This window comes from Protopterus annectens, chromosome 6.part0, assembly GCF_019279795.1.
Source record: "Protopterus annectens isolate FY-2018-M chromosome 6.part0, PAN1.0, whole genome shotgun sequence".
Taxonomy (NCBI): domain Eukaryota; kingdom Metazoa; phylum Chordata; order Ceratodontiformes; family Protopteridae; genus Protopterus; species Protopterus annectens.
This window is the reverse complement of record NC_056737.1, coordinates 966,870,079-966,897,545: the sequence shown is the minus strand read 5'-3', so window position 1 is coordinate 966,897,545 and position 27,467 is coordinate 966,870,079. Positions and strand designations below refer to the sequence as shown.

At 36.5% G+C, this 27,467-nt stretch overlaps 1 protein-coding gene across 2 annotated transcripts in view; it reads left to right on the top strand.

Moving 5' to 3' along the window:
• BCL11B (BAF chromatin remodeling complex subunit BCL11B) overlaps positions 1-27,174 on the top strand; it is a 270,212-nt gene extending 243,038 nt beyond the window's left edge. For both annotated transcript variants that reach the window (XM_044074602.1, XM_044074601.1), the window contains one exon: positions 17,144-27,174. In XM_044074602.1, the coding sequence (XP_043930537.1) occupies positions 17,144-19,143 (2,000 nt within the window). In that variant the 3' untranslated portion in view covers positions 19,144-27,174. The remainder of the gene's footprint in view (positions 1-17,143) is intronic.
• The last annotated feature ends 293 nt before the right edge of the window (positions 27,175-27,467 follow it).

The window sequence follows — 27,467 nt, the reverse complement described above, 5'->3', positions numbered from 1 at the left end:
TCTTTTTCAAAGCAACAAAAATGACAGTATAGAACTCTGATGCCAGGAAAAAACCCCTCAAAAACATACAAATATACAAAATATAAAATAAAAAAAAAAAAAAAATATATATATATATATATATATATATATATATATATATAATCTGTAAAATACAAATATATATATATATATATATATATATATATTTATGTGTGTGTGTGTGCATATATATATATATATATATATATATATATATATATAATCTGTAAAATACAAATATATATATATATATATATATATATATATATATTTATGTGTGTGTGTGTGTGCGTATATATATATATATATATATATATATATATATATATATATATATATATATATATATATATATAAAATCTGTAAAATATAAATATATACAAACATAAAAGAAAAATATTCTGTTCAGTAAAAAGTATTTATTTTTTTAATTAGACCACGTCACTGTTTAAGAAGTTTAATTGTCTACAAATAAGAATTGAGAAAAGATGAACACAAACACTCCTGCATAGCTGGGGTGGGTTGCAAGCTGTGTTTGAGCTGTATCGTATGAAATATTAGGAATTCAGGGGCCAGCTTCCTTGCTTTTTTCCTTTTCTTTAACATAAAACCTACATAAATACTTCCATACAAATTATTTTGAAATGAACATGTAAGGTAATAACTTCTGAATCAAGTGATTTGTATGTGGGGGGCATAAAAGATCAGACAGAACACACACAGCGTAAAATTGCCAGAAAGGGTAGCTAATTCCCTTCTGAAGAGAAATTATATTAATTAAACAGAACATTATAAAACAAATCCGTTTCAGTTTTAATGAATAAAACTGCAACCATGACTCCTTTAATGCCAGATAAACACTAATTTAATAAAAAAATACCATTGTGTTAATTAATACTGGTAGCCTAAATCATCCTGTATCAAACACTGAAAAAGTACTTACCACTGCATTAGAAGGCCCTTTTAACAACTGCATAAATCAATTACACCAGTGTTGTCTGAAATTAAATCAGGCAGTGTGTCTTTTATGATATGACAAATATTGATTTGCATAATAAATAATTTAAATATTTGCTCACACAACTAGTAAAGCAGTGCTTGATGTGGCAGGCATTTGGTACTTGCATACTTTAGTACTGATGTAGGAAAAATCAGATTGTGGGTTGCATGTTGTTTTGTTTTGAAATGTTGACTGTTGACTGATATTTAAAAAATAAATTCCCCGTCTGAGACCTGTTTGCTTGGGCTGTAAAGCAGTACTTGTGTGTGTGTGTGTGTGTGTGTGTGTGTGTGTGTGTGTGTGTGTGTGTGTGTGTGCAAGTTGAGAGAGAATTAATTTGTAAGCATGATTATTTCTGTTGCTGTTTATGTATGTAGGTGTCATCTGGTTCAATGCATTTATTGGATCCACTTCCTAAAAATAAAATGAAGAAGCAGCTTAAAATATCAGACTACATAACGGTTGCAGTGTCCCCAGTTAGAAGCCAACTCTGTGTTTCTTGACAAATGTATGAGACAAGTTTACAGCCCATAACAGTCAAGTTATTTGACCCCAGCCCTGTAATGACCACACAAATGTCATTATATTTGAAAGCTATCATTGCAAAGTAAGCCATAAAAAGTGCTATATATTAACATTTTCATAAGATACTACATATATCCTAAGTTTAGTACCCTTTTATTTAATGCCAACCAGCCCCTGGAGAAGCCTTGTTAAATTGGTGGTCTTAAACATGACATTTTACAAGTTAATAATCCAATTAGAGACATATTCCATTTAATACCTTCCCTGTCTTCATTATTGCTGTAGAAGTAAAAAAAACATGATAAGGGGAGTGACTGCTGGGCCAATCATTTCAATGGATTTTGTAGACATAGAAAAAGATTATCCAACTTAGAAGTAATTGTAGCTGTGCAAAAAAACATGGTGTCCATTCTCATCTCTGTAGGAGTGAACTAAAATAATGCTTTTTAGACTAAAAAGGAATACATTAAGAAATGTATTCTGCATTTTAACTGCATGCCTAAACTGATGAATTTTTCTTGAGACACTGCTACCTTCTGCTTCCTTGTAAGGTGCAGTCTCATCAGTTTTGTTAAGAAAAGGTAACAGAATAAAAAGGTGGACATTGAGATAATTAAAATAAATATTTTTATAGGTATGAAACATATTAAATGGTTTAATCCAGCAATAAATGTAACACATAAGCCAATAACAAAAATGCGTTTTAGCACTATGTTACAATCATACTGCCAGCTTTTAACTAGTTTGAAGGAAGATGCTGTACAGAACTGGATCTGTCTGAATTTTTAACCCTGTATGTGAGCTGATAAATTTTTCAGGAAATGGTACCCCTTCCCTTTCATAAATATGAAGAAAACAGTTGAGGTATTTTAATGGTTTCTCAAGGGAGAAAGAAGTTTTTATAAGTAGGTCAAATTACATAAAGTCTATGTCTTTTTGCACTGATTGCTTTAAGAAAACATTTAAAAAAATGATATATGCTATTTTCATACTTATTAGAGGCAACCTCATGGACAGAACACTCTTTTAGATGAACAACATGGCCATAATGTAAGGTAGAATAAAGGTATTTAGAGTGGTTCCAGAAATATTCTCTAACCCGAGATTCTGTTCTCTGTGGCTACTCTGGATGAAGAAGCTGCAGGAATATTTTGTCCTATATTAAATTAATCACTAGTGCTATATTATTTTATATCCATTTTGTATCATAGTGAGATGCTTAAACTGGGGGATGTACTGTGGTCTGTTATAAATTATGAGGCTACATTTTAATTACACCACTGTTCCTGGGTGCATTTAAAATATTTAGAAAGTTTTAGATTGTAATATTTTTCATAGTGAATCTTCAAAGACTGTATGACATTGCTCTGTTCTTTAAAGCGGGCATCTACACTGCTCAGGGCAACATTCAGGCAAGATAAGCTTGGAGTAGTAATATGGAAATGAACATTTTATAAAGGGGTTTGTGGACTCCTCTGAGACTTTCAAATGTGGAATTCATAGGTTAGATGAGATTCCCTGATAGCCACTGTGACCGCCCCTGGTGCAGGGGCACCCTGAACATAAAAGCTGAAGGAGCTAAGTTAGAAGCACCGATGCAAATTAATAAAACATAAAACCAGGGCTAGAAGCAGGAACTCTAATAGAGCTCTCCAGACTAATTACTTATACAACCCTAATGCAGTTTGAAAGTAATTGAACTGTACTATGAAGTTACAGTGATGGAAAAGAAGTTTTTGTGTATAATTATTTGTAATTTTACATTTTGCTATCATTTTTTTCATGCAGACCTATTGGAAACTGTTGGATAAGCTGTTAGATTATGATCGCTGACGAACATGTAAAGATCAATAATTGGGACTATATTTATAAAAATGAAACAAACAGAAGGATCTTATATTAAAGTATATGAGACAAGACAGTGACTTGTTTCAGACATGTGGCAGCTGCAATGTTACAAGATGGCTTGCCACAAATCTTTGTCATGTGTCTTTTTCCCCAATTTGTGGAGCTAGTCCATCTGTTCTGTTTTAATTTCGTACCCTCTAATGTACAGTCTTATACCAACATTTTATGAGGACTGCTGTTGTAGCTGTATCAGTTTTTGAAAAAATAGTATGTTTTGACACAGAGTTTTAATGCAGCAAATCTAATCACTGTAGCAGACGTTTTTAATTTTCTGTGAATTCTTTCAGGATGTAACCCAAGAAACTTATACTGCAAGGCTGAGAGAACATGATATACTTATCATTTATAATAATACTTCCTAGGCAGTATCATTTATAATAATACTTCCAAGGCAGTACCCACATTATGCTGCACTGCATACCAGCAATCAATTTACCTGATTTGTGAATAGAACCCACAGCCTTTTGCATGAAAGACAACTGTGCCACCTGTTGTGCCACTAACTCTGTTAAGATTGTCTTTCCAAAGGTGCAAGGGTGATGCACTGCTTCACCTGTAGTGGAAGTTTGTTCCAGAGGTGAGGAACTCATGGAGATATGAATCTGTCACATCAACATGACTTACCTATTATTTTTAACTGTAATATTACGACATATATAATATTCATTTTGTGTAACTGTGCCTGTACAGTCTCCTTACATTTTGTAATGTAGAGATGGGTAGCCAGGAGGAGTGCTTAAATCTTTTCTGTAACAGCATGCTCATGGTACTTATAAAACGTGCACTGAGTACAGGGATTTACATCACAGAACTGAACTGGAGCACAAAAACACCACTTCATATGTAAAAAAATAATTAAATGAAAGCCACTGCAGTCAACAATGAAACCATCAAAATGGCAGATACATCACAAACTTGAAAACATATCAAAACCAGCTAATTGTGAAAATATTGCACCAACTCTACCAGAGTCTTTCCCCCTGCACGCCTCTTACTTATATATTAATACCAACATTGTACAGCAATGGGGAAATCGACAATACCACGAAATTCCTAATAGCATAGGTAATTTCTCTGATGAAAGCAAATGCTCCACTTTTTAGTAAAGAAGTACTTCAGTATAAAAAAACTTTGATCAGGAAACTTTGCTACAGTTGATTTCATTAAGTGTTGCGTCATTCCAAGTATGTGCTCTAGTGTACAACAGTGTTAATGTTGCAGTTATTGTTCATACTGAAACTGAAACAATCTTTGACATTAGTGGTAAGTGAGTATAATCAGAGTAATAGCAGCTGCTTGGACAGAGGGATCACTGCTGCAGGACTTCATAACAAGAATGGAGACGTGAATGATAGTCCCCTGGCCTGGCCTTTTTCAGTGTCCAGCTGTACCTGGGGGACTTATCACTACAGATTGTTTCAAGCCACAGCTTTTAGTGGGAACCAGGTTATAAAGCACAATGCACTGAAAAACATATTTCAGTCTTCTTTGGTATTCGGGAAGTGGCAAACAAACTTAGGAAATTAACACTAATACTACTGGAGGAAGACTAGCATCTTGAGGGCCTAAACCATTCAGTCTAATAAGACACAAACGGTAAAGGTGTATTCCACCAAAATATGAAAAAAAATACTTCTATCTGCAAAAATAAGAACGGCAAAAGGAAAAATTCAAACATGAATTAAAATCTTTGTACTGTAATAACAAATTACACTAACCTATAAAGCCTACAATTGGATCACACCTACTTGTTTGCAAAAATGACCAGGCATAAAATGCTTGCAGGATCAGGGAATGGAAAGAGGTTGTCCAGATGTAAACATTGTATTATTTGAATGTCGACTGTAATGGTGAGTATAGTCACAGAACTGTGTTATGCCTGTTGTAAGGATCAGTGTCACAGCAATTCACAATGTGGCTGACAGAGTACCACACAACATCTCTCAGTGTCCACCTGCCAGTTATGAGTGTATGGTCCATACTATAGCATCATATGGTGTTAGTAGGCTATAGGTCCAAGACCCGTTTTTAGCCTTGCAAAGCTTACATTATAGCTTGCTGGAGAGTTTAAGCAAAGCTTGTCATACGTTTAAAATGTACAGCCCATCTATAATATTTTGTGAATTTATGAATGAATGTCCACATAGCAGCTTTATCGATACTTTGTGTAGATACATTTTTAAAAAAGGCTGCTGTGATATTTGCTGACCTGGTGGAATAAACTGTAACCCCCCTCAGTTAGTTAGTGTTCTGTTATATTGTTTTGCAACAAAAGATAATACAAGTAGCCATCTACTTAAAAATGTATCTTCAGTGTCAGGGAGATCCTATTTATGCTTTGTAAGTGACACAAATACCTGATCAAACTGTCTCAGTCGCGTCATTCTCTCAGTTTAGTACCCGGTTCATTTGTATATATAGATATATATTTATATTTATATATATATATATATATATATATATATATATATATATATATATATATATATATATGTATATATTATATATGTATGTATATATATGTGTGTGTGTGTGTGTGTGTGTGTGTGTGTGTGTGTGTGTGTGTGTGTGTGTGTGTGTGTGCGCATGTGTGTGTGTATGTGTGTGTGGTGTGTGTGTGTGTGTGTGTGTGTATACATCCGCTCTTTATCTCTTATTTTAGGGAAGAAGGCAGAGAGATGGATAGAGTAATTCAAATAACTGTCTTTCTGCTTTTCCCGGTTAGGAGTCGCCACAGCGGAACTCCGGTCCGCTAATGATTGGCAGTAGATTTTTACGTGCTGGCTTGCCGGGCCTAATACACAACCTTCAACGAAGGAACACCCATTCACGCATGTCAACACACAGAAGACGCTCTAACTGAGAATGGAACATGCAACGTCTAACTGTGAGGCGACAACGCTACTGCAGCACAACAAAATTCAGAAACCAGTAAAGATATAAAATATAGATTTCTTCTCTGAGGCACCCTTTCCCTGTGAAAAAATGTATATAGTTCTTTACATATTAAGGTCCACAGTTCAGATTTTTTTCTGAATGACATGACTTCTGCCATGAATAGTGTTTTCTAAGAGAAAATTGTTGTAGTACAAATAACATTTCACTTACAAAGTTTTATTCCCAAGCAGAGATCATAGGATTTCTTGGAAATCTAAAATAAAGGTTTCTTCTTCAAGAGCTGCTTAGGAAGCCAAAGGCAGGCATATAGGCATATGGGCAGAGATGTCTCACCAGTGACTTTTTCCACATTTCCTATATGCACACTGATATCCATAGCAATGTCAGTGACTTTTTAAATTATTATTTGCAGTTTTAAGCAAATAATTTTAATATAGATGGCAGTAGGAACCAGAAGGCCTTTGGCAAAAGATGGAAACGGAACGCTGACACTGTATTCTGTTTTACTTCTTTGCACATCCATGTTCAACTCCTTTTCCCATTTTGCACATGGGGTCGGGGTGTCACTTCTGCATTGACAATCATCTCGAGCCAAGGTTTACACTGCTGGGTGGCTAGCCTTGCCGCTGAAAAAATTATCATGTCATTGAAAAGTATATACAATACTGTATTACTTACTATGCCTTTATCAGCAGTTCAGGGCAGGTTTTATTAAGGGCAGTTTCAAGAAAATGCACTTTCAGTATTTTGGGTTTAGTATTTTGTGATTCAGCCTTGTATAGTGTTTTTGTGTTGTCTTGTGGCCTAAAGCAGTATTATGAGTAACACGATGAGAGAGAGTGTTGTTGTGATGGAGGATAGGTATCCACAGAGTGGTACTGTGTTTTCAGAGATGGCTGTTCCTTTCATGTCAAGTCTTATAATGTAGGTGGGATGAGTCTTACAAAAACCTGCCATGTTTAAATGTTTAAAGTTTGCCCCAAAATATAGGAAGTAGACAAAGAAAATATTCTTGAGTATGTAGCTGAACTGGCAACCACTTTCCAAGAAAGAAGGAAAGTTAAGTGCTATTGCAATGCATTATCAGATGCATGTTAAAGGTCTGAATTGTTTGTTTTTTGCTCATGCTGGAAAAGGATCCAAGGAGCATAGTAACCACTTCAAAATGGTAATCGGCAGCAGCAAACAACGATATCGGAAACGGAAACAAGACTGCAGCTGTTACGTCTGTACAAACAAACAAAAAACAGAGCACAGAAAGACACTGCAAACTTAGCTAGACTAGGGTGCCATTTTATTGGATATATATATATATATATATATATATATATATATATATATATATATATATATACATGAAAGCACAATCATTACCAGACTATAGCCAGCAGATTTGAGTTGTAACTTTACAAACACTGATGGTGTCAGACTGAACTGGCATAAGTTAAGGAAAGAGGTAAAATGATCTAAATTTACTGAAAAATGTCTCAGAAAAAGCTTTCAAACGTATCTTTTTCAGTTTGATACGATTGTCTTCATCATTTTATTCATCTAAGTTAAACGTGTCAACCAGGTAAGAATCATAATGCGCAAGTGTGTGTTTTGATGGATATTTTATGAACAATGGTCATATTAAAAAGTTTCCTAAGTGCTTAACTGGAAGCTGAAGGAACCAACCCCATACTTACAGTATGCAGCCTATTAGTAGCTTGTTACGATAACAAGGAAGCTGTACTAATTTCTTCAGTGTAGGTGTAAACATTAAACTCTGTTACAGAGCTAAGAAGCAGCTAAGAGATGTGAGAGGTTCTTGTTACCCATTTTCTCTGCCTGTTGCATAATCTCTAATAATAGTAAAAACCTTATTTGCACCACATTAATATGTGCCTTGCATATTCCATGTCACTCCCATGTTGTTTGCTAAAATGACCTTTACCATTTAGTAGCACATTCAAAAATGTCAGCATATTAAAGCAGATGGCAACAACTATTTAGGAGACCTGCTGGAGTCATTTAATTTTCACACAAAATTCAGCTCAGAAGTTGCTGTTTTATTTTGCAGGAAAACATTCTTCTGAAAAATAAAATTCCATAAAATACAAGTATTCTATGATTTTTCTAAAGTGATCTGCAGTTTACTCAAGCACTGGTTTTACAGAATTTGTGCTTCTGAAAAAAATCATTTACTAACATTTGATGTTTTAAAGGCATTATTCCCACCTGTATTTTTAGGAAGCATTCCACATTAGATACAATAATAGGCAGGTTTAAACAAATGTGTGACTGCTGGTGAGAATAACAGATAAAGGAATCCTCAGGAAGCTGTCGTTTGTGGGTTTAGACTGACTAACTGATCATAAGGCAACCAAAGCTACACATCTATCAGAAATGGCAAAATGTCATTTCTCTGTGTGGGGGTAGAACCCCCAAGCCACACCATGTCGGGGCTATGCTCCATACACCTCTCTCCGCTGTTTAATATAATCAACTCCAGGGTTGATCTGTATTGGGTAAGGGGGGATGGGGAATGACGACATATAACAAGTTTGCCATTTGTTGTCAAAATTCAACAGATGAATAGTTTCAACTACCCTACACTCAGACAACTGCCTCCTGTTGTTTGTGTATCAAAAACAGTGTACTATGTTGTACAAAATAGCAGACTGTAATGCTGAAAAGTGGTAAGATTGGAACCCACCATTTAGTACTGATACTTTGTAATATGACACAAGTAGTTTGTCATTTTTTCATCTGTCGGCAGTATAATTTGATAGGAACAATGCTTGCTCTGCTGAATACATTGATTGTAAATCTATAAAACTACATAAGTGAAAGTCAGAACATATAGTAGTAGCGGTATATGCAGAACGAGTCGTTAAATGTGCACATTTGGGTAATGTTATGTAAAGAATCTGTGAAACGGTACCATTTTCTAAGGTAGTATGAGATCAACAGTCTCTTTGCCTGGAGTTCTGCTATTCATTGAATCACCTTTCGTCGAACATTTTAATACCTTAATTTATTCACCGACTCATCATATTGTTGCAATTTAGTAGAATTTTTTTATCATCTTCCTTTTATGAGGTGATTAATTTGGTCACTGTTGTAGAATTATGGGGTCTAAGTAAGGGGAGAATGGTCATCCCCCTCACATGCATCATGGTCTTGTGTTTTTCTGTGCAATATTATTTCACTCCCCTGTTGGCTTTATTTTAATTTTATTATGAAAGTGTGGTTGCATTACTTAATATAATACTGAATATGCATCCATTGATTTCTGTGGTGTGATGTGTCTGTGTTCAGAGATTAGTGTGCTGTTTTGTACAGTATTGTCATTGCATTGTTCATACAATCATATAAATCATAAGGTAACTGAACTCTGTGGCATTTATACCATGCCAGTACCTACCCTTACACCTTACCTCCTTTGCCACACAGCAACAGGCCAGTCATTCTACAAAACAATTTATAAATATCCATCCAGTTATTTAACTTTTTCTTTCAGGAAGACAGTGTGTCACATTGCTAAGTTTGGCGTGAAAGTTTGCTCTAAAGAAGGGATTAATATGGCATGACATATCTGTCTCTTCACCTTGTTCTGTTCACTTGTAGAAGCAGTTGTAGATCCCTGGTTCTAATGTTAGTGGGACTAATTGATTTGTGGGAATATTAAAGGTCTTGGACTATTGGATCTCTAATGGCCCAAAAGGCAAGGCACAAATTGCCCCTAAGGAGCCTGTTGGACGCTGAATAAAGGGGCAGTGCTTCCAGCCACTCCTGGTAGCTCTTGTCTTTTAAGCCTGTGATCATTTTAGTTAGGAACCTCTGGGGTCTTTCCAGTTGCTTGATATGCCATATAAGCTACATCTCAAAGGGGGCTCTGTATTCAATAAAAGGTGAGATCAATGTGGAATATAGAGGGGTAAGAACTTATTTGGATCTAGATGAAATACCTTTTCCAATCAGATGAGCCAGGTAAAAAGACTTGCTAATTACTTATGCAACATGATGGTAAAAGGCAAGGGAATTATCTACCTATGTTCCAAGGCCTCTCACCACACTTTCATTTTCAGTGGAGTGATGTTTGTACTATACACTGGATGAAAGGATTTTTTTACCAGATGCAGTGATGTTATACTTTTTAGCATTCTTTTAATATGTATAAATTCCAGTTGGAGCTTCTGCATATGAGGGAAGGACTTGAGGATGACACCAAGTTTACAGTCATCCAAAGACTTGGTTAGCCAGAAATTCTCATTTGCAATTTGAAGATCTGTGAAACAAATGTCGAATACTCAGGGTCCCAGCAAAAAGATCTGAGAAGCACCAGTGGTCTGTATGAAGCTGTCACCTGCCACTACATGGAATACATCCTCTAACCAGTTGTCTATCCAACTAACTGAGTAGGAGTCAATGTGGAGTGCTCATTCAGCTTCTTAATTGTGTTTGCATGTGGTATGGTGTCAGAAGCCCTAGCTGGGTTGAGGTAAGCTATATAGACAATATGTCCCCTGCATATGGCTTGCATTGTTCTCTCATAGAAGTTGATCAGATTAATTAGACAGGATTTCCATTAAAGCCAAACTGCTGGAAATCAAGCTTTATACAGCTTTTGATATCATTCTGAATTACATCAGCTAAGATATGTTCCATCTCTATAAAATGAGATTAGTCAGTCTAATGGTTCGGTAGTTTCCAGGGTCAGTGGTGGGTCCACCTTTGTGATATAGCATCATAATAGCTGTGCACCACATTTCAGGGAAAAAACAGTGGCTAATCTCAGATTGAATAACTGTAGGAGTGGCTACAAGCGAATGTTTAGTACTGTTTATCAGACCCCATGGATAATGTATTTTTCATTCTAAAGAATACGTTTAGCAAGTCTTCTTTGGGCAGGATGGGGGGGAGGTGAGATTTTGTGGGATATGTAGGCTTTGTTAGTTGTTATGAGAATAAAATTTGCAATGAATGTGTTTGCTAGTATGTTGACTTTGTAGTGCCATTTTAAATAAGTTCTGAGCAATGGTGAGTATTATTCTGTAGGTTCCTACATAACCAAAGAAGGATCACAAAATGCAAAAAAAGTCTTTCTTTTGCGCCCCCTGCCTCCAAACTCCCCAGTGTGATGTCAGGCCTACATAAACCAGATCTCTCTCTCTATTTTTATATATATATATATATGTGTGTGTGTGTGTGTGTGTGTGTGTGTGTGTGTAGAGAGAGAGAGAGAGAGAATTTGCAGAAACTCAGACAAAAGGGAAAAGGGTGAAAAGAAAATCAAAACTCACCTTTTCCCAGGTCAGTGTGTAAAATGTCATAACCGATTACCCTTTAACCTGCACACTTGTGAGCAGCAGCCTTTCTGCTACAATGTTCTGAGATTAGCAGGACTTAATGAAAAGTTGTATTCCTACTGCTTAGTGGTGTTTCTCTGCTAACATTTCCCTTGAAATATTTTATTTATGCTGACTGTCTACTTCAATGAATTGTCTTTAAGTCTGCATTTTTGCATTTTTCTCCACTGTAAAGGAATCTTTTGCTTAGTGGGGATAATATGTTTCACAAAGTTATATAAATAATCAACTAAAATAATAATAAATACATATACATACAGTCCTTCAAGTGGCTTGAACCCCACCCAGATTTATATTCTTTGTGTTGTTCACACTAAGTATCAGGATAGGTTATGGTTTCCCTTTGACCATGAATTGGTTTAAGCAGGTAAGTGAAATGAAAGGAGCTGTATGCGCTACATTTATATTTTACTGTCCTTACTAGTTTTAATAAGTAAGCATATTGCATCAGCACCTGTAGTTCATCCCTTCAGAATCACCATCTTCTGCTAATGCTATGCATTTACTTGTCATGTGACTGTTGCTGTGGAAACATGAAAACTACCAGATGCAGATCGAGTTAAAGAAGGAATCATCCTTGAATAAAGTAAATAAAAAAAAAAGACAACAAAGTAATAAAATACCTTGGCCATTGAAGGAAGAACTGATTTGGTTAGCAGATTTTTTTTTCCTGAAGAGTAGGCAGTTTGGGTTCAATGACAGAAAATGCTGGAACATTCAAATAAATGGGTCACTGAAACACATCTTCCACTTGGCAGGAGGATCGTGCTAGGAAGGGTAGAGGTAAAAGAAGGAATCTTGGAGTGGGGCATACATGGCAGAGTGATGAATGACTGTTTTTAGTGGAGCAGAGTAACAAAGCATTGGCAAAGATAAAGAAGATACTTTTGTATAGCACACATGACATGGACTGCTAACTACAAAAGGTAATTGCTCTGCTACAGAGGTGTTTTGGGAGGCTGCAGCAGGAATACAGCAATCATCTGGATGTTTATGCCTAAAGTAGGGCATCAGGATGATAGAATGGATGCAAAGTTAGTTGCCTAAGATAGTCAAGAAATATAGAGGATGATAAGATTCCTTCCAAATAACTGGTTTTCACTGAAGACCATTTGTGTGAGACAAGCTCACCAAATTAACAATTTCAAAAAGCATTTGCATGGTGGTAAACTCCTCACTCCCCCCACACAGGATGCTTCAATTCTTTGCAACTCCCTTAACTAATAACATAAATTTCAAGGTTGTAGAACATTGGAGAACACTGTAAAATTGTTGGTGACTGCCCGTTTATTGAGCTGGTATTGACTGGATGGAATTTCTGAAAGAATAAACAAATACCAGGCAAACTGTCAATATAATGGAAAGTGATGACTGAATGTAATAGAGACCCAAAAGAAAGAATTAATGGAGTATAACCAAAGATGAAACACAGGACAGGCAGACTGTGGGGATTCATATTGGCATGCATTCCTAGAAACAACACCCTGCACAGATTGTGAAGTGTGATTCTGGGAGAAGCAGTTACACACTGAGGGGTGGGGGGTAAGAGACAAAAAGATGGGCAAGGAAATGTAGGGGGTTCTGCTTCCTGGCCAGTTGCACATTCAGATGCAGCACCCATAGTCTGGTGTTCATAATTCAAAAAGTTCACATTTAAAGTGGCCATTTTCTGAGAGGAAACCAAAACACATTTAAGAGGCCCAATACAAACAAGGGGAGAAAATATACAAGCACCTCAAATACACTGATCAAAGTTTAGGATTGAATGCTGTACCCTGAAGCACTGAGGCAGAAAACTTTTATTATCAAATCACCCTGTTTGCCCCCTTTTCTTAAGTCACTTAAAAAGGTTTTGTTGAAATAAGATGCTCTTGGGAAAAACACTATAGTCCTCAAAGCTTCTACAGTTTATTATTTGTGAAGACGTGAGCACAGCTTTTTAAAATCACACTTACAGTTCAGATAAAGACTCAGTGATTTAGAAGATTTGTGCTTTTCAATTCAACAAGATAGTCATATATTAATTTTGGTGACAGTCTGCCTATCTGAAGCAAGCCCAGTGCATACCTCTCAAATGTCTCTGATTTTCAGGGACTTCCCTGATTTTGACTCAGATTTTACCTCTGTCCCTCTTAATCCCTCCTAAATCAGTTGACGTTTGGAGCAAAGGTGGTGAATTACCTTTAATAAATAATAACAATAATTAGAGTTATAGTGTTAAAATGTATATTAATTCACATTCTCTTATTCTGTCAGTGTCTGAAGTTAATAGTACTATTATTATAAAAGTGTCCCTGATTGCCTCTGATTATTTCTGGAACTGTCCCTGATTCTGTTGAGATTTGTCCCTGATTGGTTGAGAGCTACTCTGCTGTTTAAATATTAGGGCAGTAGACAGACCTGGCTTTAGTGAAGTAGAGCAAACCAATCTTAATTTGAGAGAAATAGTAAACCATTCAGTTCAATTCTGTTCTGCTAGTCCAGACATGGAGGCTTTGTTGAGTGGATATTGCTTACACTTTCTTGATTTCTTGGGGAAAATGATAGAACTTTGGCTGTTAGGAAGACACAATGGATTAAACCTCTGAATTGCTTGTGAGCCTATCCTGTAATATGAGGTGTGAATCCTTCATTCTCCACTGTCTTGTTGTGCAACTCTTAATTAAGTTAGTTAACTGACCAGCCCCTTATGTGCAATATTTTAACTAAAAACAAAGTAAAATCCACATGGCTTCAAAACAAGTACCAATAAACCAAATAAGAAGCCTCCATGGCAAAACAATAAAGCCCCGAACAGCTTGGAATTCTTCTTAAGACTTTATTAAGCACAAAAATCAACCATTAACGTTCAGGCTGACTCATTCACTGAGTTCTCTCAACTTGCTCTATTAATGCCAGCCCACATCTGATGAAGTGTGTTTTAAACGAAAACGTACTGAGAACATTCATGGTTGGTTTTTGTGCTTAATAAAGTCTTGAGAAGAATTCCAGGCTGTTTGGGGCTTTATTGTTTTGCCATGGAGGCTTCTTATTTGGTTTATCAATATTTAAACTAGTTTTAATTGAATTATTTTTATATAGGGTTTGTTGTTTGTCTTTTCGGCTTTTCCCGGTTAGGGGTCGCCACAGTGGAACTCTGGTCCACTAATGATTGGCAGTCGATTTTTATGGTGCTAAGTTGCCAGCCCAACGCCCAACCTTCAGCGAAGGCACACCCATTCATGCATGTCTTTCGGAGGTCACTCGACAGCGGGCAGGACATGCAGACTCCACACAGAAGGTACTCCAACCGAGAATCAAACAGGAGAACCTCTTGCTGTGAGGCAACAATGCTACTGCTGTACCACCACGGCTTTATATAGGGTATAACTCAAATATTAATATTGTAATTTCTGTACTGTTTAATTGTATTGTATTTGGAGCTTTTCTCCCCGTGTATCCCCTGAAAATGGGCTACCAGACCAGTTGGACAATACCTGGTTAACAAAAGTAAGCAAAACAAAATAAAATAATAAAAAATAAAATAAAGACTTTGTTACTTAGTACGTCTTAGCAGCCAATTAACAAATAAATAAAATGTGCTTTGCAGTGATTTTTTTCAGTGATGGACATGAGTCTTTTTGCAAACATTAAATGCCTGTTGTACACAGGCATCAAAAGGAAGGTGAGTTTTACTATGTGGGATGAGTCAGATGGTTTACAATCAAATGTTTGAAACTCATCTTGCTGTTGTTAATAAGGTTTAGGGTAAAGATGCAAAAGTTTAAAATTGCGAGTGGAAATTCTGACACCTCCAAAACATCGATATGTAGCTTGCATTCGCAGTTTTGAGCATTGCTGTTTGTAACTGAATTGCACTACAATGAGGTTCAGGAAAAGTACCCTTTTCTTCACTGTAGTGCGATCTTGAAGCTAGAATATATAATTAGCATAGGGTGTAGGGGGTGCAGGGGGCATGCCCCCCCCTGCAAAGTGTTGGTAGTACATCGCCAGACGTCCAGGTAATGTCGAAAATGTCAAATTCAACATACCAACATTACTGTGTTCACAGTTGTGAGCGAGTGGTGTGTACATTTTCGACATTTTGGTTCCAGTAAGTCATTACTCACAAAACCGATTTGCACAATTTTGTTGATAAACCTAGTCAGATGAACTTAATAGACTATTTACAGTTCAGTTACACTATCCTATTGTTTTATTTCTTTTCAGTGCAAATACAAAAATGTGATGCTGACATAGCTGGAAAACTGATTCCTCCAGAATCAGGAAGAAAATCAAAAATAAGCAGGAATGAAGGCCCAAATTAGGGACATATTTAAAATTATTAAATGGCCTACTTAAAAAAGTTAAAAATGAAGATGTGTATCAATATGCATTTTCTATAGAATAACATGTCTGATGCTGTAGTATATATCGTTTAATACATGAACTTTCACTGTTCTATCACAAAATCATAAATTTTACAAAGGACAAAGCAAGGTTCTGAGAACAATATCAGGGATGTTCCTAAAAATCAGAGACAGTGAAGAGAAGTGTGAATGCTGGGACTTTCCCAAAATATTGAACTAAGTCAAGAGAGAAATGGGAGGAAGATGAAAACCACAGCGTTATGATGACAATGCAGTAGAAAATGTAAAAGTATTAAAGTGTAAGAGGAAGAGAAACGGGAATACAAAGAGTTGAAAAAGCATAGAGTGTGCATGCTAGAGTCAATTATGACAAAATCTGTTTGTAAAATTACACTGGGTGACTTAATATCCTGCATTAATTGTAAAACACATTCTAAATTTTTTTGACCAGCTCACCTGCAAAAGGAAAACTAAACCCTTTACATGGCTTTGCACCTCCAGTGCACAATACGATGGTCTCTTTAAAATACAGATTTAAAGTTCATAGTGTAACTAACTGATAGCTTTTTCAGAGTTTCTTCTTAATGGTCAGGCTTTCTTTAAACAAGCCGTATTTAGGGAAGAAGTCTGTTATCGCCAAGTTCATTAGTTACTACATTTACGTGGTATTGCAGCTTCCCGTTATTAATTTCAATGTAGAGGAAACCTGACCAGTGGTCGAACCATTCAGCAAATCACATTTCCCTGATTACAGTTCACTGATAATGTACTTTTTGTGTTGGGAAGTTGAGAAATGCAGCTCCTTGACATAAAATTCATATTGATTCTTCTCAGCAGTACATGCCGAATTTGTATGGGGGGGGTGACGACTGCATTTGTATACCATGATTTTAATATTGATTAGATGTTTCATTTCTAATCTTGATGACAGATTTGCTTAAAAACCTGACCAATGCCAGCCTGTCCATAGAACTTTCTTAGTCATTGACTTTTATTTGTTATTGTAAGTAGCATTGTTTAGGTAACATAAAATGGCTGAGACTAAAGGGTGATCAAAAGAATATTCTAATGTGTTATTTTTTTTACAGGTAAAGATGAGCCGTCAAGTTACATTTGCACAACATGTAAGCAGCCATTTAACAGCGCCTGGTTCCTGCTTCAGCATGCACAGAATACACATGGATTTCGCATCTACCTGGAAGCAAGCCCGTCAAGTACTCAGCTTACCCCACGCATCACCATTCCTCCACCTCCTCTGGGACCAGAACCAGGTACCCTACAATCCCCCCTGATGAATTTCTTAGGAGATAACAATCCTTTTAACCTTCTACGGATGACAGGACCCATTTTGAGAGAACATCCTGCCTTTGGGGAAGGTCGGCTTCCCAATACTCCTCCACTCTTCAGCCCACCACCTCGCCATCATCTGGATCCACATCGCCTTAGTGCTGAAGAGATGGGGTTAGTCACCCAGCATCATAGTGCCTTTGACAGAGTAATGCGCTTACCACCTCTGGGGCTGGAGTCCCAGTCAATGGATTTCTCTAGAAGGCTCCGAGAACTGGCAGGGAACAATAGTGCTACTCCACCACCAGTGTCACCTAACCGCACCAACCCTATGCACCGTTTGTTAAACCCTTTTCAACCAAGCCCTAAGTCTCCTTTTATAAGTACTCCACCATTACCACCAATGCCCCCTAACAGCACCACTCCACCTCAGCCACAAACTAAAACTAAGTCCTGTGAATTCTGTGGAAAGACTTTCAAATTCCAGAGCAATCTTATTGTACACAGACGTAGTCATACTGGTGAAAAGCCGTACAAGTGTCAACTTTGTGATCATGCCTGCTCCCAGGCAAGTAAGCTCAAGCGTCACATGAAAACACACATGCACAAGACAGGTTCTATGACAGGTAGGTCAGATGATGGGTTGTCCACAACCAGTTCTCCAGAGCCAGGTACAAGTGAACTTACTGGTGAGGGAGTAAAATCTGGAGAATCAGACTTCCGGAATGAAAGTGATCCCTCCTTAGGTCATGAAAATGAAGAGGAGGAGGATGAAGAGGAAGAAGAAGAGGAAGAACTTGAAAATGAAAGTAGGCCTGAGTCAAGTTTCAGCATGGATTCAGAATTTAGTCGTAACCGTGAAAATGGATCCAAACCACCTCCTGATGAAAAGTCCCTTGTCCTTGGAAAAGTTATGGATAATGTGAGTCTTAGTGCCATCCAACAGTATAATGACATGTTAGCTGAGAAGCAGAAAAGAAGCAATTTTATGAAGCGATCTACAGATGGTACAAGAGATACAGGTGATGAAGATTCCGTCACTGGAGAAATTCATCGCAGTGAACAAGGCACAGTTAATGGTAGAAACTTTGGCTCAGGTGAACCTTTCTCGGGCTTGCTCCCTCGGAAGCCAACCCCCATCACAAGTCCTAATTTAACCAATTCATCTTCTAAACGAATAAAAATTGAAAAAGATTTGGACTTACCACCAGCAACAATTATACCTTCAGAAAATGTTTACTCTCAGTGGCTGGTGGGTTATGCAGCAACAAGGCACTTCATGAAGGATCCATTTCTTGGATTCACAGACTCCCGACAATCTCCTTTTGCTACTTCTTCTGAGCATTCTTCAGAGAATGGAAGCCTGCGTTTCTCCACTCCACCAGGGGACATGTTGGATGGGGGTCTCTCAGGGCGTAGTGGGACAGCTAGTGGTGGTAGTACCCCTCACATAGGTGGGCCTGGTCCAGGACGACCCAGCTCTAAAGAAGGTCGGAGGAGTGACACATGTGAGTACTGTGGCAAAATTTTTAAGAACTGTAGTAATCTAACAGTGCACCGCCGGAGCCATACTGGGGAGCGGCCTTACAAATGCGAGCTGTGCAACTATGCATGTGCCCAAAGCAGCAAGCTAACACGCCACATGAAAACTCATGGCCAGATAGGGAAGGAAGTTTACCGCTGCGACATATGCCAGATGCCCTTCAGTGTTTACAGCACCCTGGAGAAACACATGAAAAAGTGGCATGGAGAACATTTACTGACAAATGATGTTAAAATTGAACAGGCAGAACGAAGCTAAAGACTCACTTAAGTGAACTGAGGGGCTAGGTATCAATTTATTTGTAAATTCTAATTGTTGCCAACTGAGAAACCGGCCTACTTGCCTCCATTGGCACTTAACTCTTTTATAGTGTATAACTTGTGTCTAATAAAGCTCTATCAAACCTGAAGAGAGGTAATTAAGGCAGTAAAATAATGTGGAGCCTTTTAACTGTGCAATAATTTCTGTATTTATTGGGTTTTTGTATTTTTGGCATGTGCAGGTACTTTTTTTTATTCTTGCTGTTAATTTTTTTTGTTTGGGTTTTTTATTATTTTGTTGGGTATTGTTTTCAATTTTACCCACTAGTAGCCTGAGATTACTTGCATTTTAGGAAAAAAAAAGCATATGTTTTAAATTATAATTTTTGGGCTGCTGCTTCTATGGAATTTAAGCTAAGCATGTGTAATTTCTTGGAAAGAAGCCAAATGTTATGTGCATTTTTTAGAAAGCAAGAAACTAAAAAACTTACAGCGGATAACAATCTTTCAATATTGTAGCACTTAATATTTTTCCACCACTGGATATAATATGTAGCACTCATTATATCACTAATGAATTGAGGCCTTTCACTATCAAGATCCATATAGCTAGCTAGAAACCTTTAGTAGTAGAACTTTTCTAAAGTGGCAGCAGTTACACATATCTGAGCTATAATGGGGGGAAAATTATACTTGGCAGCTTATTTATGTGGAACCTAAAATAACAGAACCTCGTGCTCTATACAGTGTTTGGAGTATCTTCACTCCTGGACAGGAAGCACTGAAGACAGGAATGTAAACAAGCCATTTAAGCTACTATGTTGGGGCTGTTTGCTTCTGCAGTACCAAGTGGTCCCATTATAAATAGATTGACAGTAAAATATCTTTAGTATAACATATTTCCCTCTTGACTACTGTCAGCCATATGGAATAACCTGCTACTTAGCTAACTATAGATTATATTAATTATGTTACCTTACTTCAGACCATGCTCTGTAACACCTAAGAACAAGGACATGGATAAGACAATATATTAAACATTGTAAAAGAATAATGTCTTGCCTCATTCTGAGCTATGCATTATTTAAAATTAAAACAATGCAGATGCTCTTGCCTCCATCTGTTAGTATTTAGTATCGTTCTACATAACAGAAAAAATAGTTAGATAATGTTGTTATGTTGACCCGCACTTTATATTTGTTTCTTTCAGTGGCTTCTAAACAAGAAATTACAGCATATTCTTCTAGTTGGCCCAAAAATGGGTTAATTTATAAGGGAACAACTGAGATTAAGTGTCAGTGTTGCTAAGCATGGCATTCACAATACTGGCACTATAAAATAATTTATTGGACAGTTTTGTGCTGCCATTAATTTGACATGAGTGCCTTGAAAACTGATCTTCCTATTTGAGTCTCATGAGACAAATGCAAATCTTTTTTGTGAAGCAAAAGAACTTTTAAAAATGAAAACAGAGCATGTTCTAAAAAAAAGAAGACACCATATTTACTTAAAAAATGAAATTTCTGTTTGAATAAAGTGGACATAAAAATGCCATAAGACCCAATCAAGTGAAGATGTACCCAGCACAACTTTGGATATCCATTAGCTGAATTCTTCTCAGCCTTTTGTGTTTCAGGACAACGCTGCTTAGAAATAGTTAAATAATTACTGCTGAATTGAAGCTCAAATGACACAAGCTACAGGTAGTCAATATAGAATGAAAGAAAACAATTCAGGAACAACGGCTAATTTTTTTAAAAAAAAATTAAATTTAGTGCACTCTGTCTTAAAATACGTTTACAGTATTGAATACATACAAGGGTAAAAAATAATTTGTGTGTATGTGTGTTTGAAAGATCTTTTTTTCAGAGTTTGCTTAATAGGTTATAAAAAATGCCATAATGGCCATGTGTATATTGTTTTTTGGGATTTTTTTTTTTTTTGGTGATGGGGTTTTAGTACATATTATATATATTAAATTTCTTGATTACTGTAAAAGTGGACCAGTATTTGTAATAAAGGAGAATGCCTGGGCATTTTACAAAACCAGAAAAAAATTCTTGAAAATGTTGCAGTAAAATTTTAATGGTGGGTCTATAAATTTGTTCTTGTCACTGTAACTGTAAAGTCTGAGTTTTAGTAAAAACTTTTTTTTTTCTGCCTTGGGTGTTAATTTTAAAAAATGTATAGAAACTTGTATTTGGGGATAAAAGGTGACTGCTACACCATGTAGGAAAAAAAGAAAAAACAAGTAGAAAAAAGTGCTTAATATTGTTATTGCTTTGCAGAAAAAAAAATCACATTCCTGACCTGTACTTATTTCTTCTCTTACCCCCCTCTGGAATGGATATTTGTATTGGTTGGTTCATTTAATAATGTAGGCACTTGCTGTATTTTTACTGGAGCTTGTATTTTTTAACTGTATGCTTGTCCTTTGAAAGGTATCAATATACCTTTTTGGTAGTGAATTTGGAAAAAAAGTAAACAAAACATGGGCTGCCATAATATATTTTTTTAATTTGGCAGGATAAAAATATTGCAAAAAATAATTTGTATGTTAATCCTAATGTACAGTCGTAAAGGTTGTTTGACAGCCTTTGGGTAAAATATGAAAACAGATTAAATGTTTTTGTTCTCAGTTTCTGTTTTGTATATTGTTTTTAAATGCCCCTTTGTGAGTACTGTTCCAACAGGGCTAAATGTACCTGCTGCTGCCTGGACCTTGCATTAAGGCGTGGAGATGTGTCTTACCTGGTCCTACCTATTCATTTTTTCTACAATCCACCTGTGTGCAATCTCAGCTGAATTCTTGGAACTGCTAAATTGTTTTCTTTTTTTGTTTGTTGGTTGCATACTAATGCAACTAGGAAAGTTCTTCAAAAAATACCACTATGAATTTGGAAGTGATAAAATAAGTATAACACACATTGTTTTATTAATCAAATGTTTGCACTGTTTGATAGATGGAATACGCAGGTGCTGTACATTGTAAAAAAGGGAAAGAACATTGATACAATTATAATTCATTTCAGCAGAATATGTGGTCCAGGCACTGAGAATCCCTGTCTGAACAGGACCTATTAGACGTATAGGTCTTGCCAGTTCATTCAGTAACATGCTTTGCTGCAGTTCATTCCTTGGTGTACATTCCATTAATTTCTATATGCATGCAGGGCTGTGATAAAAATCTATACCTTTTGTCTGTGCCAAATTATTCTTTTGTAATAGCTTGTTAAAGTGGAAACATTTAGAATAGTTTACTTTAGTGATTAGGAAAATATTAGCATGCATTGACATCAAACATCTGACATCACTGCAGTATTAAAGGGGGCTTGTTCAGTACTGTGAAATCTATAGCATTGTTTGGGCTGGACCCTTTGTGCAGTTTATGTTCAAATACTTAGGGATAATTTGCAATTTCCTGTAGCATCTCAATGTTCAGGTTTTGCTTGGTTTTAAGGCAGACATTTTCTTGTGGTGCACAATCTAGAAATTTCTACCATTTGTCTGCAGGTGGTGGAGAATTCCGATGCCTGGAATTAATGCATGCATATTTATGTGAACTCTGACCTTAGATCTGCTGAACTCACTGCCTTGTTTGAGTCAAGTATTGTCAAAGAGGAGTGATAAGGCTTCTGGAGAAAGCATAACTGGAAATACTGGAATTTAACTTAAAAAGATATTTAATATGTACCCATGGCTACTGATTTTATGTATCATGCTGTTTTCCTTGGACATGCTATTTTGAAGGATAAAACAGCTTACATTAATGTTTACCCCAAAAGATCTTCCAGTAATCAGAGAGGAACAAATACATATATGCAGCCTAAATAATGGAAATACGACATGGGTTTAAATTCAGGGCATTTGGGTAGCTGGCAAGTTCAATGCTTCCTACAGCAATTAAAACATCTTCCTTAGGCATATTATCTTAGCAGGTGAATAAAAACAAAATATGTAGGGTGCAGTTCTGCTGTCACTATGACTGAGTGCATGTCAGTGACAGTATACACAGAAATGAATTCACCCCTCCTGATGCTTTCACACTGCCTCCTTCAATTGGCCTGTTTCTTTGGAGGAGACCTTTTCATTCTGACTTCATTCTTTCACCAGGATTTCATTTCAAGATATTGTGCATCTGTTCTCACTGCTCCCTTCTGTCAGTCCAAAATTATGTTAACCGCATCATTTGTCCGTTTTCATTCTGCATGAAGACCACCACATTTTCTTCTTTTGTCATATATGACCTCTTTCATTTTTTTCTGCTGTGTTTAGAAAAGATGGTTACATTATTTTTGAGCATCATTTAGTTTCCATTGCTTCTCATTCATACCCATCAGCTGCTGTACTAATTAAATTAATGATTTATTAGGAGATGCTATCATGATGGAAGAACCTCTTATAGGAACCTTGACAGTGTTCTGGTAGTGGAACCATCTGCATTTCATCTTAGTCCTGAGGATTTTATAAAAATTGGAAAGCTACTGATTTGCTTTCTTTTTTGCCATTTCTGTTGACTTCCATGTCTTTTTGAACATGGGTTGGTAATAAACAACCATTTCTAATCTTGCTGCACTGGCCAATGGTATCTAGTTTGGAGATTGCCTTGCACTGGTCAAGTCAAAGGTCATTGCAATGGCCACAGCTGCCAATGAGTTTTCATTAACAGTGGTATATCCATTCACCCTTCCGAGAACTCCATTCCATTTTTTTGTGCATTAATCAACCTACTGGATTTATCTTTTGTCTTGGTATAACTTTTGAAGATGATACCCCTCCAACCCCAATCAGCCAATCTGCTGTGGTACTGCTGTTGGTACAACAGTCTTGGCCCTGAGGTTAACAAATGTTTGCATGGTAAAACTAACAACCAGAGGTCACCACCTTTATCTTTGGGCATGGATGGGTAATAACTTAAATTTGATGTGATGTGCCTCACCAGTATTTGACAGGAAGTAATTAGATTTAGCCGGGGCTAATGTGGCTGAACCAAATTACTTCCTGTCAGATACTGATGAGGGTCTCAAGAAAGAATTGCTAGTTTCTGATGAAGTCCATTTGAATGTACAGCATGAAAGAGCTTACATTTGAACTACAGAATAAATGCTGTTTCTATTTCTTGGTGGTCAGTTTCCAGTCTGTGTACTTTGTTTTTCTGGATTTTTCTTGCCCTCCTTTAGTACTTTAGCAGAGACTTGGGGTGAACAGCTCCTCGGCTGGCAATGGGAAACATCAGCCATGATGTGACAAACTAGGGCTCCTCCCAGTGGAGAACTAGGCTATTAGGAACCTATTGTATTTCTGCTGCCAGTATCAATCAACAAAGGTGCTAGTTAAAATGGTAATCTATTGCTTTGCTGGTTAGTTCCAGAAATATAGCATATGTTGATCAGCAGTAAGCCTTAGGTAGGTACTTAAATATAACATTGGACTAGCACCCCAATGGAAACTCCAGGATTCTCGACCATCTGTCTTGGCACATTCCTGTGAGTAGGTCCTACATAGTAGAGCACCAGAAAACATAGGATTAGATCAAGACATTCCCGCATATCTTCCATAGATTAAATCTTAGGACAAAGTACATGTGATTGTGTTTCAGTCAGACTTCCTCCACAAAGCTCCTTTCTGTGCCCTTACATGCACTTAAGAAGAAAGTTAACTTTATGTTGCAAATTAAAAAGTAACAGGACAGTGGGCCCATTTAATATTAGATGTCCTCTGTCTTCATTCCCAGTGGAGACTACAAATAAAGGCCAAGTTCTCTAATGCAAAGCTCCATGACCCACAACAGAATTTAATAAGGGGACTGTTAGGCTCAACTTTTACCTTTAGACCTTACTGTAGCACAGCAGCTTGCATAACCTTAGCTTTGGTGTTACCTATTATTAGACCTTGTATATTCATTAAAAGTTAAGGGGACAAGTGACAAATATATCATTGTGTAGCCTGGGTAACAATTTATTCCTGATTTGTGGACCTTGGCACACCACAGGCTCTTACAATAAGATCCAAATATGGCCTGGTGAATTTTGTCTTCTTTTTTTCTTTGACAAGCTAGTGTACTCTTAACCATTTACTCATTTTAATTTGTCTCTATCACAGTCCTTTTTTTCTCTTTTGCAGATGAAGGTTACTGCTTGATATTTAAAAGATATTAACTTTCCTTTCACAGAAGAGGACTTAAATAGTAAAGGATCAATATATCAATCTTGTGCATTAATGGTGGCAAAAAGGCTGTAATGAGTCATGTCTTATATATCTTAAGGCAGATTTGAAGCAGTTGCTTCAACCAGAGTTTGAGGGAGAAATAATTTTCATCATAGCTAGTCTACTCTGCTTATTTTTGTGTTTTGGAAATAGCATAAGAGATTTATGGTCAGACAAGAATTTACTTTTCCAAATCTTTTTCTTTAGGTGGCAGTAAAAGACACCTGTTTTCTGAACTAGGCAATGGCATCTTCACCAAATCTGATAGCTTTGGCACAAAAGTAAGGATAAAATGTTATCTGATCAGATACTTAGTTTACTCCAGCTGAACAGTACCTCAGTGGAGGTAGCAGTGTTGTCCAATATAACTTGACATCCGATTGACCCTTCAGTTCTTATAGGCCCGCATGCATCTTTGAATTTCTCATCATCCTAGTTGACTATCTTTCAGTGGACAGAATAAAAATAATCCCTATGTTTTTGAGTTGCCTTTTTTATCTCTAGTAACTGCATGACAGGTCACTGCATGCTTTCACTGGACAGGTATCTTTCTTCCAGATGATTTTCAAGATTATTATTTCTTGGCACTACCTGGTGTGACAGTTGTTTGCTCCATTTATAGGATAAATTCATTCTGCATGACCAACTGAGATCCCTTCTGGTTATATTTATCTGCTGATTATTAACCCTCAGGAAAATATAAAGAGGTTGTAAAACACATTATCTGCATCAGTACATTTAATGGGCATTGGTTGCAACTTCATCTTCATACTGTCTTCCTTATATAGAGACTAGACTTCTTATCAGTCTTTCTTTTCTGCTCCCTCATGACGTCATTCTTTAGGGGCTGCCTTTGAACCTTATGTAGCAACGAACCGAGGGAAAAGAGGAACTGCCCTCTGTGTATGCTGTTGATGACAAGACTGTGCTACTAGGCATGGCCTACCACATTATCTAGGCAGAATTTTGATGATCAATATAGTCTTTAATCACCTGCTAACTAAGGGGGTTCTTGAAGCTCTTATATCAGAGTAACAACCCATATTTTTGGTACTTAACTCTGGCAATCTCTTACTTTGATGTGCTATATATTTGCCATTTCATCTCAGTTTCTTATACAATGTTTATTGATAAAATTTAATTCAATGACGTGACACAAGTCATATTTTCTTGTAGGCCAGAAGCACGATGCACATGCATTGTGTCACATAAAGTATGTCTGTACATATTATACTTTTTTATAAGTGGTTACAATCTATTAGGAGTTATACTTGAAAGCCATGTGTCAATGACATAACAAAAGGTCATAGATTTTTATCCTAGCCCTGGGTTTGAAACAGTCCACAAGATTTGTTTTACTACAGGTTAATGTTCATGTTATGGTGCTCTTTGTATTCTAGACTTGCAAAGCAAATTGACATCACCTACTTCATTTGCATTTGTTAATGGCAAGGCAAATATTTTTGTTATTACCTTTTTCTATTACTTATTGTAAGAGCTTTTATCGTTTACTTGGAGTTTTGGTCTTTTACTACAAGTTTGTTACTATTTATTATTGCTTGATATTTGTGCTCTGTTTAAAAAACAGACACTATTCTTTTTTTAATAAAAAAGTTGAAATGGCCTGAGGTTTATTTCAACATGGCTTTGTGAAATATTTATTGTTCTTTTTTGTTCTCTGTACAAGATTATGGCCTCTTTTCCCTTAATGTCACAATGTTGAGTTCAGCATGTGTCTACCATTTCATTTGTACGCTTGTTCAAAACAAAAAAAGTTTGTTCCAGTTTCAAGTTATACAAAATAAATTGGAAATTAACTTGACCCTCTTCAAATATTGTCATTCCTCTCTGTAAATACACTCTTTCAGGTGTGTATATGCTCTTTAAAAAGAAACCATATGTGACAAAAATATTAATCATCTGCAGAAGTTCATTTTAAACACTGTAGTTACATTTTAAAGAACTCTTTATTTGGCTAATTTGTCTGTATCTATGAAAAACTGAAACGGTGTAAACTAAGGGTTTGAAGATTCATTTTAATGAACTGTGCCAAATAAGTTGGCTATAACATAGCCTTCGGCAGTCTAGTAACACAAGGACAATATCGCCTGTTGA